At 70.0% G+C, this 13,342-nt stretch overlaps 1 protein-coding gene across 1 annotated transcript; it reads right to left on the reverse strand.

Annotated features, from left to right (window-relative positions):
* Positions 1-119: 119 nt before the first annotated feature.
* On the reverse strand, positions 120-8,700 carry HMGCS2 (3-hydroxy-3-methylglutaryl-CoA synthase 2). Its single transcript, XM_075916317.1, has 10 exons — positions 8,540-8,700; positions 6,969-7,423; positions 5,822-5,947; positions 5,445-5,609; positions 4,829-4,997; positions 4,060-4,230; positions 2,871-2,977; positions 2,629-2,754; positions 2,009-2,130; positions 120-701 (listed from the first exon to the last, which is right to left on the reverse strand). Exons 1-9 carry the CDS (start codon positions 8,641-8,643, stop codon positions 2,024-2,026), a joined length of 1,530 nt encoding a protein of 509 aa, XP_075772432.1. The 5' UTR covers positions 8,644-8,700; the 3' UTR covers positions 120-701; positions 2,009-2,023.
* Positions 8,701-13,342: the final 4,642 nt, after the last annotated feature.

The following is a 13,342-nucleotide window of genomic DNA, read 5'->3' on the forward strand; positions in this document are numbered from 1 at the left end:
CGCCACGGCCCGAGCCAGCAGCGCCCCTACGGATGGGTGCCCACTAACAGCCCTCAGAGGCTGCCTCTAACCACTAGCCCACGCTGCCGCCCTGCCCCAAGCCAGGCAGCAAACAGAGCTGTGAACCAGCGCCCCCGGGTTCCCCTTCGCAGGGGGCCAGGGGCTGTGCACTGGCTTTATTTGTGGGTACCAGCCAGGAGAGAGGGATACAACGTCCAGCAATGGGCACGGGGCCGCGTCGCCAGAGGCCAGGTTGGGCCGGGCAGCTAGCCCTGCCGTGGAGCGGGGCCCGAGGGGCCGTGGGGGGAAGCCCCGAAGGCAGGAAGAGGACAACGGAGCCAGTGAATTTCACACCCCCTGGCGGAGGATTTCACACCCCTACCGCCAGGCTCTCAGTTCAGCCGCCTGGTGCCCGCTGGCATGTCTCTTCTGCCGCCCCCAGGTGGGCTGACCCCCAGCGAGCCCCTCGGGCCGGCCATGCACGGCCCCTTCTCACCCGCCTGGGGATGGCTGCCCCAAGGGGCGCCGAGGGGGAAGGAGCCTGGCAGCGCCCCGGCCGGTGGGGGCGGCTCAGCGTTGTCCCCATGGGTCCGTCAGGCTGCGCGGGCGCTAGCGGGCCCAGGCCGTTCGCAGCTGGCGCGGCGGGAGCATCGTCTGCGTTGGCGGGTGCCACGGGATGGGCCCGGACAGGCTGGGCAGGGCTGCAGGGACACAGCAATGGGAGGGGTCAAGACTCCAGCCTGGGGGTAGCCCCCTCCACAGGGCCTGTCTGGACACTTGCCAGGATGCCCCCCACTGCCCCTCCCGCTACGGCCCCACCAGGAACGGCTCCAGCGACCTCTGCAGCTGGGATCCCCCACCCCCGCTCCCAGGCACCATGGGGGAGGGGGAGATCCCAGAGAACTGGAGTCTTGCTGCTCCCAAGTACCAACTAAGCCCCTCCCCCTGGGGCCGCCAACCCCACCCATCTGCTAAGCCCCTCCCCCTGGGGCCATCAACCCCACCCATCTGCTAAGCCCCTCCCCCTGGGGCCATCAACCCCACCCATCTGCTAAGCCCCTCCCTCTGGGGCCATCAACCCCACCCATCTGCTAAGCCCCTCCCTCTGGGGCCACCAACCCCACCCATCTGCTAAGCCCCTCCCTCTGGGGCCATTAACCCCACCCATCTGCTAAGCCCCTCCCTCTGGGGCCACCAACCCCGCCCATCTGCTAAGTCCCTCCCCCTGGGGCCATCAACTCCACCCATCTGCTAAGCCCCTCCCTCTGGGGCTGCCAACCCCACCCATCTGCTAAGCCCCTCCCCCTGAAGCCGCCAACCCCACCCATCTGCTAAGCCCCTCCCCCTGGGGCTGCCAACCCCACCCATCTGCCCCCCTCCTCTCTGAGCGCCCTGGCTGGGGCCTTGCCGGCAGCGCACTCCGCCTGAAGGTGCAGATCAGGGACGTGGCCTTACGGGAGCCGGGCCGGGCCGGCGTCCCTGCGTCGCACGAGGCGGCCGAGGAGTGGGGAACTGGGCTCTAGGCCAGCAGCGCTGCAGGCCCCGAGCAGCGAGTCGGGCGCACGGTGGAGCTGCCCTGGCAGCACAGGTGCAGGTGAACGCACGGACGTGTCCACACGCACACGTGCGACGCACAAGAACCGCCAGCAGGGCCCATCCCTTCGTGCGTCTCGCCAAGTGTCCACAGGGCTCCGAGAGGGCCTGGACCTCGCCCCACCCTGGGGTGCCCAGACAGCAGCAGCAACGACCCAATTGCTGCCCTGGGGCGGAGGCCAGTCTCCAGCTGCTGGAGGCCCAGTGAGGCCGGGACACCCCGCGCCTGTGACTGTGCGGTTCGTACCCCGGCCCCCCAAGCCACCGAGGCAGGCGTTGGGCTGCACCGGGCTCTGGCGTCCCCGTGAGCGCCCAGCTGCCGGGTGGCTCCAGCCCTCCCTCGTGGAAGGGCCCCGGGGTCCCGTCCTTCCCGTGTCAGAGTCCTGCCCGTCCCGCCTGCCTCCGCCCCACCTGCCTTTGCTGGCCGGCCCTAGAGCGGCCTGCGGGCGTACTGCCGCCGGTGTTTGTCGTCCACCTGCTCCAGGTACCAGGTGCCGGGGAACAGGTCCTCCCGGGAGCCCGCGGGCGTGTGGTTCACTGCGGAGAGAGGAGCAGGGGGGCTGCAGGAGGGGCCGCAGGGCCGGAGGGGACCGGGGCAGACGGGAGCGGATTGGCGCAGAAGGGAGGGCGGGCCCGGGAGGGGGCAGTGAGCGAGGGGATCAGGTCCAGCTGGTACCAGCCGTTGGGGGGCCAGTGTCTCCTTCAGCGTTAGGGCATCGGGGGAGGGTTCTTCGGGGTGCCAGGGACACGGACCCGCCCGACTGGCCAGGCATGCAGGGGGCCACGCGTGGCTGTCTGCCAGGGACGCCCGGCTCGCTGACCGGCAGGGACAGTTCCACGCAGACGCCATTCGGTCACCCCCCTCGCGCCTTCCCAGCCACCGTGGCCACGGGCAGCGCCCTGGGCCCGATCCTGCACCCCTGCCTCCCCCACCTCTGAGAGGAGCCGGGGCGCTCAGGGCGCCGGAGCAATCGGGCCAGGCCAGAGGGGCCCACACGTGGAGGGGACCCGGAGCGCTGGCCACTGCCGCCTCACCCAGGTGGTGACTTTCTTCTCTCTGCTTCATGATCCCGGCAAACTCCTCCGGGGGGACCCGCTTCCGGGCGTCCAGGCGCGTCTGCAGGTCGGAGAGGCTGGAGACCAGTGTGTCCAGGGGGGAGCCTGGCAGAGAGCGCCGGTGAACGGGGGCCGGGGGACGCTGCCCCAGCAGTGCGCCGGGCGAGGGCCAGGGGCCAAGCGCAGCCCAGAGCCAGCCCGGCAAGCAGCAGGCAACTCACCGGGGGCGGCGTCCTGGGAGACACGCAGGGAGAACAGGCTGGCAGCCAATCCCGAGCCGTAGGAGAAGGCCCCGATCCTGGAGCCGGCCAGCTGCTGGGCAGAATGCCTGTGGCAAGACAAGCCGAGCTGTCGGCGGCCCGTGGGCGCGCTCAGGGCCAGGTGCCCCGAGTCCTGGGAGCTGCCCCCGCGCCCGCTGGGCAAGGCGTGGGCTGGGGGCGGGCTGCTCTGAACCGGGGCCAGCGGGGAAGCAGAGACATGGCCCAGGGGCGGCCGGCGGGTAGACGGGCAGCGGCTGCGGGAGCTCGTGTGCCCAGCACCAGGGCAAAGCACTTCGCCCCGCAGAGAGCCCCCGGGCTCTTTCGCTGCTGGGGAGGCTGAGGCCTGGGCCATGGGGGCAGAAAGGGGCGCTGGAGCCCACTCACTGTGCCAGGAGGGAGGCGAGGCAGCCGTACACGGGGGGGGGGGGCGCTGGAGCCCACTCACTGTGCCAGGAGGGAGGCGAGGCAGCCGTACACGGGGGGGGGGTGCTGGAGCCCACTCACTGTGCCAGGAGGGAGGCGAGGCAGCCGTACACGGAGGGGGGGGGCGCTGGAGCCCACTCACTGTGCCAGGAGGGAGGCGAGGCAGCCATACACGGGGGGGGGGGCGCTGGAGCCCACTCACTGTGCCAGGAGGGAGGCGAGGCAGCCGTACACGGGGGGGGGGGCGCTGGAGCCCACTCACTGTGCCAGGAGGGAGGCGAGGCAGCCGTACACGGGGGGGGGGGCGCTGGAGCCCACTCACTGTGCCAGGAGGGAGGTGAGGCAGCCGTACACGGGGGGGGGGGGGCGCGCTGGAGCCCACTCACTGTGCCAGGAGGGAGGCGAGGCAGCCGTACACGGGGGGGGGGGCGCTGGAGCCCACTCACTGTGCCAGGAGGGAGGCGAGGCAGCCGTACACGGGGGGGGGGGGCGCTGGAGCCGCACTCACTGTGCCAGGAGGGGGGGGCGCTGGAGCTGCACTCACTGTGCCCAGGAGGGAGGCGAGGCAGCCGTACACGGGGGGGGGGGCGCTGGAGCCGCACTCACTGTGCCAGGAGGGAGGTGAGGCAGCCGTACACAGGGGGGGGGGGCGCTGGAGCCCACTCACTGTGCCAGGAGGGAGGCGAGGCAGCCGTACACAGGGGGGGGGGTGCTGGAGCCCACTCACTGTGCCAGGAGGGAGGCGAGGCAGCCATACACGGAGGGGGTGTACATGTTGCCGTTGCGAGCGGCGAGGAGGAGCGAGGGCTTGGTTTTCTGGTTGAACATTTCCAGGCTGGCTTTCTGGAAGGCCTTCTCCACCTCCTTGTCCGAGTAGGTGTCTTCCAGCTTCAGCCCCCTGGTAGGAGGGAGGGGGGTCAGGGGGCTGAAGCGCCCTCCCAGCCAGCCCCGGCACCAGCCGCCCTGCGCTCTCCTAGAGCAGCCCGGCCAATGGAAAAGCCCTTCCCACGGCTCTCGCCTGCTCACGGCCCAGCCGGGAAGCCAAGGAGCCAGGCCGCCACTGGGGAGCGAGCCCCCTGCCCACCGCGCTGCCCGGCTGCTCTTTGGGGCAGCACCGTGCCCGGCCCGCTGGGCTCCCGCTCTGTCCCCGGGGCTCTCTCGGTGCCGCTGCCTGTACCCCGACGCCCAGGATCCTCTGCCTCCCCCACTCTCCCGCAGCCCCCAGGGGAAAACAGCCCCTGCTCGGACGCTCCTAAGTCACCTGGGGGTGGGAGCCCAGTCCTGGAACCAGGGGCCCAGGTTCTATTCCTGGCCCTGCCCCTGGCCTGCGCGTCCCCATGCTGCACATCAGTTTCCCCACCTGTGAAATGGGCACAGTGCTGCTGCCGCCGATGAAGAGCTGGGCACGGCTGTCGGCAGGCACTGAGCCAGCCTGTGCAATCCCGGGGACGCGTGGGCAGGCGGGACAGCAGCCCAGCCCCTCGGGGCGCACCCACCTGAAGGCCTGTAGCCCCTGGTAGAGGCCGTGCTGCGTGTCGGGGCTGGGCGCCGCCAGGAAGTCGTTCAGCAGGACGCGCCCCACGGATTTCTGCACCAGTTTGCAGAAGGGCGTGTGGAAGACCAGGAACTGGAAGTCGTCCAGCGTGAAAGGCTTGTCCACCCCCACTGCGGCGAGCCGGAGACAGGAGCCCCCGTCAGCCTGGCCATGGGCACAGCCCCACACGCCTGCCCCGCACCGGGGGGCAGCAGGGCAGGGAGCTGGGGAAGAGCCCGCGGCTTCCCACACTGCAGCAGGAGGCACAGCAGCCCCCGGCCGCCCTCGTCACCCGCAAGGGCCCGGGGCAGGAGAGACCCTCGTGCTCTGGCACCCCCCCCGCCGGGGGGCAGGCACCGGGAGGGCTCCCCCCAGCCTGCAAGCCCTGCTGCAGAGAGAGGGGCTCAGCCTGGGGCAGGGCCGGGCACCGTGGCCACTGGGCACAGGCCCGCACAGCCACCAGCCAGCCCCCCGGGCACAGGAGGGTCCCGCTGGAGGGCCCCCGGAGAGCGCGGCTCGGCCAGCCCCTGCCTGCGGGTTGGCCCAGGCCTGGCACGCGCCGATCCCCGGCTCCGCACCGTTCTGCCACTGGCGCTGGATCTTCCGGCGGTAGACGGCGTAGCACTGGTCCAGGGCGCGGAGGTAGCACTGGATGGAGAGCTTCCCGTCCACCACGGGGTACTCCGAGGCCAGGTCCGGCTTGTAGAAGTCGTAGGCGTGCTCCATGTGGGTTCCCCGAACACCTCGGGGAGAAAGCAGAGTGTCCAGGGCGGGAACCTCAGCCCCTCCCAAGCCCCGCAAGCCCCTGGCAAGGAAACGTCCCCCGGGAAAAAGCCCAAAATTACAGATCACGAGCCACTTTTCCGCTTCCCCTTGTCCCGCGTGGCCGGGCCTGGTGCTAGAGCCAGGCCAGCCCCGCCCCGCCCCAGGCAGGGTCCGTCTCCGTGGTACCAACCTCTCTCTAGTGCCAGGGGGGCGTTGGGTCCAACCAGCATGGCGACCGCGCCTGCCCCTCCCGTGGGCCGGGCGTTGCCGGTGGCATAGACTGCTATGTCGCCACAGACCACCATGGCGTAGCGCCCTGCGCGGGACGAGAGCACGGACCCTGTGAGGCGCCCGCCGGCGGGCGGGAAAGGCCCCGCTCACCCCCGCGCTGCCGGGCGGGAAAGGCCCCGCTCACCCCTGCGCTGCCGGGCGGGAAAGGCCCCGTTCACCCCCCGCGCTGCCGGGCAGGAAAGGCCCCGTTCACCCCCCGCGCTGCCGGGCGGGAAAGGCCCCGTTCACCCCCCGCGCTGCCGGGCGGGAAAGGCCCCGTTCACCCCCCGCGCTGCCGGGCGGGAAAGGCCCCGTTCACCCCCCGCGCTGCCGGGCGGGAAAGGCCCCGTTCACTCCCCGCGCTGCCGGGCGGGAAAGGCCCCACTCACCCCCGCGCTGCCGGGCGGGCACGCCGAGGGCCGGAGCCAGCGGCTGCTATTCTCACAGGCCTGTCTCCTCCTCGGGACCCGGGTGCCAGGGCGCTTGTGCGGCTAGAACCCCGGGAGCCACGCCTGGGCCCCGAGGCTAAAACCCGCCGGCTGTGAGCGTCTGCTGCCCCAGCCAGCCCCGCTGCGGGGGGAAGCCTTTGCTGAGAGGGCCAGCGTTCCCGTGCGACGGCACCAGGACTCCAGCCCTCGCACGGACCCTGGGACCCACCAGACCAAGGGCAGGGCCCGCGGGCAGTCGGGGGGTTGGACGTCACCTCTAGCATCTCAATCCGCCACGCGGGCACCCACGGTGGTGGACGGGAGCCTGGCCAGGCCGCCTGGCCTCCGGCTTCCCGATCTCGCCTGCCCGACCGACCCAGCGTCACCGGCCCCGCACCGACGGCAGAGCTGGGAGCTCTGGGACGGCCGAGGGCCGCGGGCTGATCACGCCTGGCGCGGCCAAGCAGCCCCAGCGGCGCCCGGCCCCTCCCTGCCATGGCGGCTGCTCTGCATTAGGGCGACCGGCGCTGGGGAGGGGCCTTGTGATAGGAGCTGCCCCCCAGCAGAACCCAGCCAGCCCCGCCGGGGCCCCCGACGACAAGGCCCCCCCGAGAGCCGGCCCCTCGGCCCCTCGCCCACCGTCCCAGGCGCTGGACTCCACCCAGGCGGCGGAGTTGAAGAGGGAGGCCGTGCCACCGTAGCAGGCGTTGGTGGTGTCGATGCCCTCGACATCCGTGTTCCCCGAGGCCTGGAAGAGCTGCATGAGCACCGTCTTGACGGCCTTGGACTTGTCGATGATGGTCTCGGTGCCGACCTCCAGCCGGCCGATGGCGTCCCAGGACAGGCGGCTGCGCTCCACCAGGCGCTGCGCCACGGTCAGGCACAGCGAGTTGATGTCCTCGTGGGCCGCGCAGAAACCCATCTGCTTCTGGCCCAGGCCCAGCGTGTACTTGCCGGCCTCCACGCCGTCGTAGCGCTCCAGCTCCGCCTGCTCCACGTACCGCGAGGGGAAGTAGACCTCCAGCGCCAGGATGCCCACGTCCCTGGGCCACGGCTCCGGCTGGGACAGCTGCTCCACCGAGGCGGCCGAGGAGCTGGAGGGCAGGGAGAGCGCTGAGCCCCCGGCTCGGGGCGGGGCGAGAGATCGCTGGCTCCAGGGCACAGCCAGGAGGCCGCACCGGGCGCCAGGACCCCCGTGGGCAGGGACGTCCGGGTGCCACCGCCCCCGGCACAGGCCCACGGCTCAGGGCGGGCCCAGCAGCGGCGTGTTCCCTCCACTGCCCAGCCCGGAGACGGCTCCACGGCTGGGGGAACCGCGGCAGGGCTCACGGGCCACAGGGCCGGCCCCCGGGGCTCCGCGTGCCACAGAGGTGGCTTTTGCAGCTGCCCCCGGGACGGTCCCCTTTCCAGGCATGTGAAGGTGGCTCTCCGGGCGGGCTCCCCTCTGCTCCCCGGGGCCCAGAGCTCAGGCAGGAGTTCCTGGAGCTGCCTTCAGCCGCGTCCCTGCCCTGCTGTCTGCACCCGGCTGCTGGGCTGCTCAGGCCCACAGGGCGCGGTGCAGTGGGGGCTGCGTGCTGCTGTCAAACCATGTGCCCCGGAGCCAGGCTGCACGACCTGCTCTGCGCCGGCTCCCCCCTCAGCCTGCCGCCCCCCCCACACTGCTCCCCAACTCCCCTCCCCCGCTGCTCCCCAGTGCTCCCCAACTCCCCTCCCCCGCTGCTCCCCAACTCCCCTCCCCCGCTGCTCCCCAGCCGCCCCCCCACACTGCTCCCCAACTCCCCTCCCCCGCTGCTCCCCAGCCGCCCCATCCCCTCCACTGCTCCCCTGCCGCCCCCCCCCACTGCTCCCCAGCCGTCCCTCCCCCACTGCTCCCCAACTCCCCTCCCCCGCTGCTCCCCAGCCGCCCCATCCCCTCCACTGCTCCCCTGCCGCCCCCCCCCGCTGCTCCCCCGCTGCCCGGGACAGGCGCCCGCTGGCCCCCTCAGACGGAGCTGCGCTCTCCCCTTGCCCAGGCAGCCCCATCAGATTGCTAAGGGGGTGTCGCGAGCTGTCTTTGGGGTGCTCCTCCGCGCTGGCGGGCCCTGTGCCCCAGGCCCTGTCCTGGCCCTGCCGCCGCCCCCGCCCGGAGCCCCGCGCCGCGCCAGGCCCCCGCACGCCGGCGGGGAGCCGCTCACACCCGCAGCCAGGGCGGAGGAGGCTCGGCCCCTCACCTGGCCCGCTGCCGGGCAGCCATGCGGGGCGCTGGCTGCAGGGGCCGCGCCTGGGGCTGCAGCACGCGCTTCGCCTGCCGGCCGCGAGCGAAGAGGCGGAACATTTCCCCGGCTGGTGGGCAAGCGGCAGCAGCGAGATCCCCTCGCCAGCCTGGCCAGCGCCTATATAGGGCCCCCGCTGCGGGGCCAGGCCAAGTCCCTCCCCGCACTTATCAGGGGACAAACTGTGTTTCTCCCGCGCCGCTCAGCCAAAGGTCACTGCACACCGGCCAACGCGGCAAAGCAGGAGCACCCTTTCCCCACGCCCCGGCCCTGCCTCCCTCCCTGCCCCACGGCCCCTGCCGGCTCGCTGCCTGCTCCAGCTCACCCCTGCCCCCTTGTCACACCCAGGAGTGGGGGGCTGCTGAAGACCCCAGCCTGCCCGTTACCTCCCCACAGCGCCCGGCGGAGGCTCAGGCACTTCAGAGGGCAGGACGCACCCGCGAAAGCTGCTGCCCCGGGGCGCCCACCTCAGACGCCGCTGGGGAACCGGCAGCGGAGAAGGACAAGGCTGGACGCGTTCCCAGGGGGGAGAGCGGCTCAGACTTCTCCGCCCCGGCCCTGAGAACCAGCCTCTCGCGTCCCCTCAGCCTGCAGGGGCCTGACGGAAACAGGCTCCAGGCCCCCACCGCCGAGCCACGGCTGCAGCCTGGCCCCCTCCGGGCCGTACGTGGCTGCCTGGCTGTGGACGCCCCACGGAAGGATTCAGCCTCCTGTTTGCGGCTCAGTCCCATGGAGTGAGGAACCCGGGTCGGGGCCTATGTCCCCAGCAGAACTGAACCCAGCCCCTGGCCGTGCGCCTTCACCCCCGGTGGGGGTTGGCATGCAGGAGGGGCCACACGGGGGGCAGGGCAGGGTGGCCAGGGGAGGCCTGCAAGCCCCCCCTGCAGCCTGGCCAGCGCGGGGCAGGGGCAGTTTGCTGCCAGGGGCTGTCGACAGCAGAATTCAGGCCAAAGGTCCCCTGCTGCTGTCGCATGGTCCCGGGTCGACGCTCCCCCTGGGCAGCGCCCGCTGGTCACCGCCCCTCGGTGGCTGAGGCCGAGTCGCCCGCCCGGCTCAGGACCCCCTCGCAGGGCTCCCCATTGTACCCCCCCCCGCTCCTGCATCCTGCCCCTGGCCCCTGCCCAGCTGCTCCCTCATTCCCTGCTGCCTTCCCTGGCCTTGCAGCTGGGGCGCCGGGAGGGGGAGCGCTGGGCCCAGCAGAACCCTGCTCTGCCCATGCAACCGCCGGCTGGGGCTCAGTGCTGGGGGGCAGGGGGACGAGGGGCTCTCAGCTCCCACCGGCAGACAGAGCCCCCCCCAGAGCACAGGGCCGGGGGGCTGGCCAGGCAGCTACCTCCCGGCTGGCTCCATCGGGCCGACCCCGGGCCGGTCCGCGTGGCGCCCAGGAGGCTGCAGCAGTTCAGCTTTTCCCAGCCCTCGGCTCGGGGCTGATTCGTGCCGCAGCAAGGCCCAGCCGCCAGGCAGCCCCACATTCCTGTGCACCGAGTGCTCCCCCGCCCGGCCCCGGGGCGGCTCCGACACGCCGGCATCGCAGCGCACCCCTCCCCCCGCTCCCAGACTGGCACCGGCAGCCCTGCAAGCCTGCTCCCGCGGGACGCGCCCAGGCCCAGGCCCTCCCTGAGCCCCACGGCTGGCGGGAGCAGAGGCTGCCCCCAGGGCTGAGCGAAAGCAGGGCAGGTGGAGCCCTCCCGCCTCGCGGGCGCCCTTGGGTGGGGCTCAGGCGCCCCCAAGAGCCAGGCCGGGTGCCACTCTCTTTGGCAAAACAGCTGCTGCTGGCTGGGGCGCCCTGCTAATCAGCTCCCCGCCCTGACATCGCCCCTGGGGGCTGCCCCGTGCACCGGGGACCCAGCAGGAGTCCCTGCTTCCGACCCACTGCCATGCCAGGCACCCACCCGCTGCCTCCCTCCTGCTCCGGCTGAGCTGCCCAGCACCTGGCCGGTCGCTTGCCCAGGGAGCTGCAGGCTTGCCTGGGAAACAAAGACTCACTCTCCTGCCAGCAAGTCACCATAGAGACCCAGCTGGGCTCTCTCCCAAGGCCGGGCTGGCACGGCCCCGAACCTTTGTCTGGAGCACTGCTGAGCTCCCGCACACACACACACACACACACACCCTCCCCCGCTCTGCCCAGAAGTGAGGAAAGGGGCTTTTGCTTCCTGCGGCTGCTGGCTCAGCTCATTTCGAGCCCTACCTATCCAGCAATCCCAGCCCCGCCGGGGCCCTGTTTGCACAGCTCAGCGACGTTAACCCTGGCCCCTAATGATGGGGTGGCGAGTGCTAGGAGGAAGGGCCTCAGGGCTCGGGCCTGCTGGGAGGAGCCAGTCTCAAGCTCCCTGGCTGTGCTGGGACAATGCTGGGTAACGAGGTTTTCCAAAGTGCCCGGCCCAACGGCCTGGTCAGCTGCCTTCTGCATGCGCCCAGCTCCCCAGGTCAGCTCTGTCCCGGGCGTGCAGCAGCCACACTTGGCTTCCTTGGCCTCTGGTCCGCTCCTGCTCGCTGGCGCCACCTGCTGCTCTGGGTCTGGCTTCTGCAGGCAGCTGAGCTCTTCAGGTTAAGCCGGGTGGCTAGTGCCACTCGTGAGCCCTCCAGCCCCGTTTCCACCTGGGGCGACGCTCTCGGGCATCGGCCCTGACCCAGGCTCCCCGGCATGGCAGGGGCACACTCCATGCAGACACAGGGCTGCAGGATCCGCATCCCCCTCCGCCTCTGCACAAAGGAGCCGCGGCTGCAGCCCCCCGTGGACACAGGCAGCCGCGGTTGCAGCGGGTCCGAGTCTATTGCTGGCCCCCACCTAGGGACCGTGGCTCCGGCGCTCGGGCTACAGCAGCTGATGCTGCCAGCTTGGAGACCCCCAGTCTAGTCCCTGGTGTGCTGGCCGAGAGGGGGGCTGCGATGCCAGAGGAAGTCAAGAGCCTTCTCCCCGGCGGTGACGAGCCGCAAGGGGGAGGAGGAGCCCGGGGCAAGTGGCAGGGGGAGGCCACAGACGTGGGCCAAAGGGCAAGGCTGGCAGGCTTGGGACGGAGCTGGGGGGGATGTGGGAGGCGGGCAGGCTGGGCAGACGCGGTGTTACAGAACCGCACCCAGCTCCAGTAGGCAGAGCCCGGTGCTGCCCCCGCTGGGAGGAGGGGCAGGAGTTGGGGTTTGGCTCGGAGCATGGAGGCTTGTTGCATGGCTGGAGGGTTTGCCGGCCCGTTTGTTACATGCTGTTGCTAGTTCTCGGGGCGGCTGCCTACACACCACAGCCGAGACGCGTCGCTACACGCCCAGCACTTGCCCATCCTTGCCGCTGAATGCGCCATTCCCAGGGCAGCCTGAGGGCCGGCCCGTAGCCGAAGCCCGTACTCGCCTTTCGGCTTAGCCCGTCCCCAGAACGCTCTCCGTTCTCGGGGATTTCGTCGAGGTGTGGAGCGGGCTGCTTGCCTGTAAATATGCCCTCGCCTCGTTACGCTCCGGCGAACCGAGCTGGGGACACGGGGCTTCCCACACTGCTCCCCACCAACCAATCGCAGCAGCAGTTTATTGCAGCGCCGGATTAGCAGCTGCGAGGTTGTCGATGGCTACTCACAAGCCATGGGCTATTCAACTGCTCAAGCTCTATGTACTGTAGAGTTTCAAGCAGGCCACGGTTCCTGGTAAACAGGAGGAGACAAAGCAGGAACTCAAGCTATGAAGAAGTAACTCGTTGGGACAGCCAGGGCTGGCCCTACCATGAGGCAAACTCAGGCACAGAGATGGTGGCGTGCTGTGAGAGTAGAACAGGACGGAGGCAGAATTGAGACCTTCCAAAGTTTTGGCCCAAGCGAGGGGCAGGGGGGCGTCATTTGAGCTCCCCGCCTCCGGTGCTGAAATGTTGTGGGCCGGCCCTGGAGACAGCTGGTCAGCCAGGTCTGTACGGACACGTAGAATCATAGAATAATAGGACTGGAAGGGACCTCAAGAGGTCATCAAGTCCAGCCCCCCGCCCTCAAGGCAGGACCAAGCTCCGTCTACACCATCCCTGACAGATGTCTATCTAACCTGTTCTTAAATATCTCCAGAGAGGGAGATTCCACCACCTCCCTTGGCAATTTATTCCAATATTTGACCACCCTGACAGTTAGGAATTTTTTCCTCATGTCCAATCTAAACCTCCCCTGCTGCACTTTAAGCCCATTACTCCTTGTCCTGTCCTCAGAAACCAAGAGGAACAAATTTTCTCCTTCCTCCTTGTGACACCCTTTTAGATATTTGAAAACCGCTATCATGTCCCCCCTTAATCTTCTTTTTTCCAAACTAAACAAGCCCAGTTCACGAAGCCTGGCTTCATAGGTCATGTTCTCTAAACCTTTAATCATTCTTGTCGCTCTTCTCTGGACCCTTTCCAATTTCTCCACATCTTTCTTGAAATGTGGCGCCCAGAACTGGACACAGTACTCCAGCTGAGGCCTAACTAGTGCAGAGTAGAGCGGCAGAATGACTTCACGAGTTTTGCTTACAACACACCTGTTGATACAACCTAGAATCATAAGAAATGGTAGCCTGGCGCCATTTCCACCCAGCGCCCCGCCCACACGCTGGACTGATGGGACTTTCACAAGCTGCCCGTAGCTCCTGCAGGAGTTGTCAGGCCCCTCCCTCTGCCCCGGGGACGCCAGGAGTAGCGCTGCAGGGCCCAAGCGCTTTGCCCCCCCCCCCGTCCCAAAGCAGTCTGCCTCCCGGCCAGCCCCTCCCCGCCCACCCCAGAAACCCCCCCGGTCTCCTCGGCAGCAGGTCCAGGCCCATCCC

This window comes from Pelodiscus sinensis, unplaced genomic scaffold, assembly GCF_049634645.1.
Source record: "Pelodiscus sinensis isolate JC-2024 unplaced genomic scaffold, ASM4963464v1 ctg121, whole genome shotgun sequence".
In the NCBI taxonomy this organism is placed as follows: Eukaryota; Metazoa; Chordata; order Testudines; family Trionychidae; genus Pelodiscus; species Pelodiscus sinensis.

Bases quoted from the DNA above. Each gene is read 5' to 3' on its own strand.
- HMGCS2 (XM_075916317.1), bottom strand. From the start codon at position 8,643: ATGTTCCGCCTCTTCGCTCGCGGCCGGCAGGCGAAGCGCGTGCTGCAG. The intron at 7,424-8,539 runs GTGAGGGGCCGA...CCTGCCCTCCAG, and splicing joins GCTGCCCGGCAGCGGGCCAG to CTCCTCGGCCGCCTCGGTGG. The intron at 2,131-2,628 runs GTGAGGCGGCAG...CTCTCTCCGCAG, and splicing joins AGAAGAAAGTCACCACCTGG to TGAACCACACGCCCGCGGGC.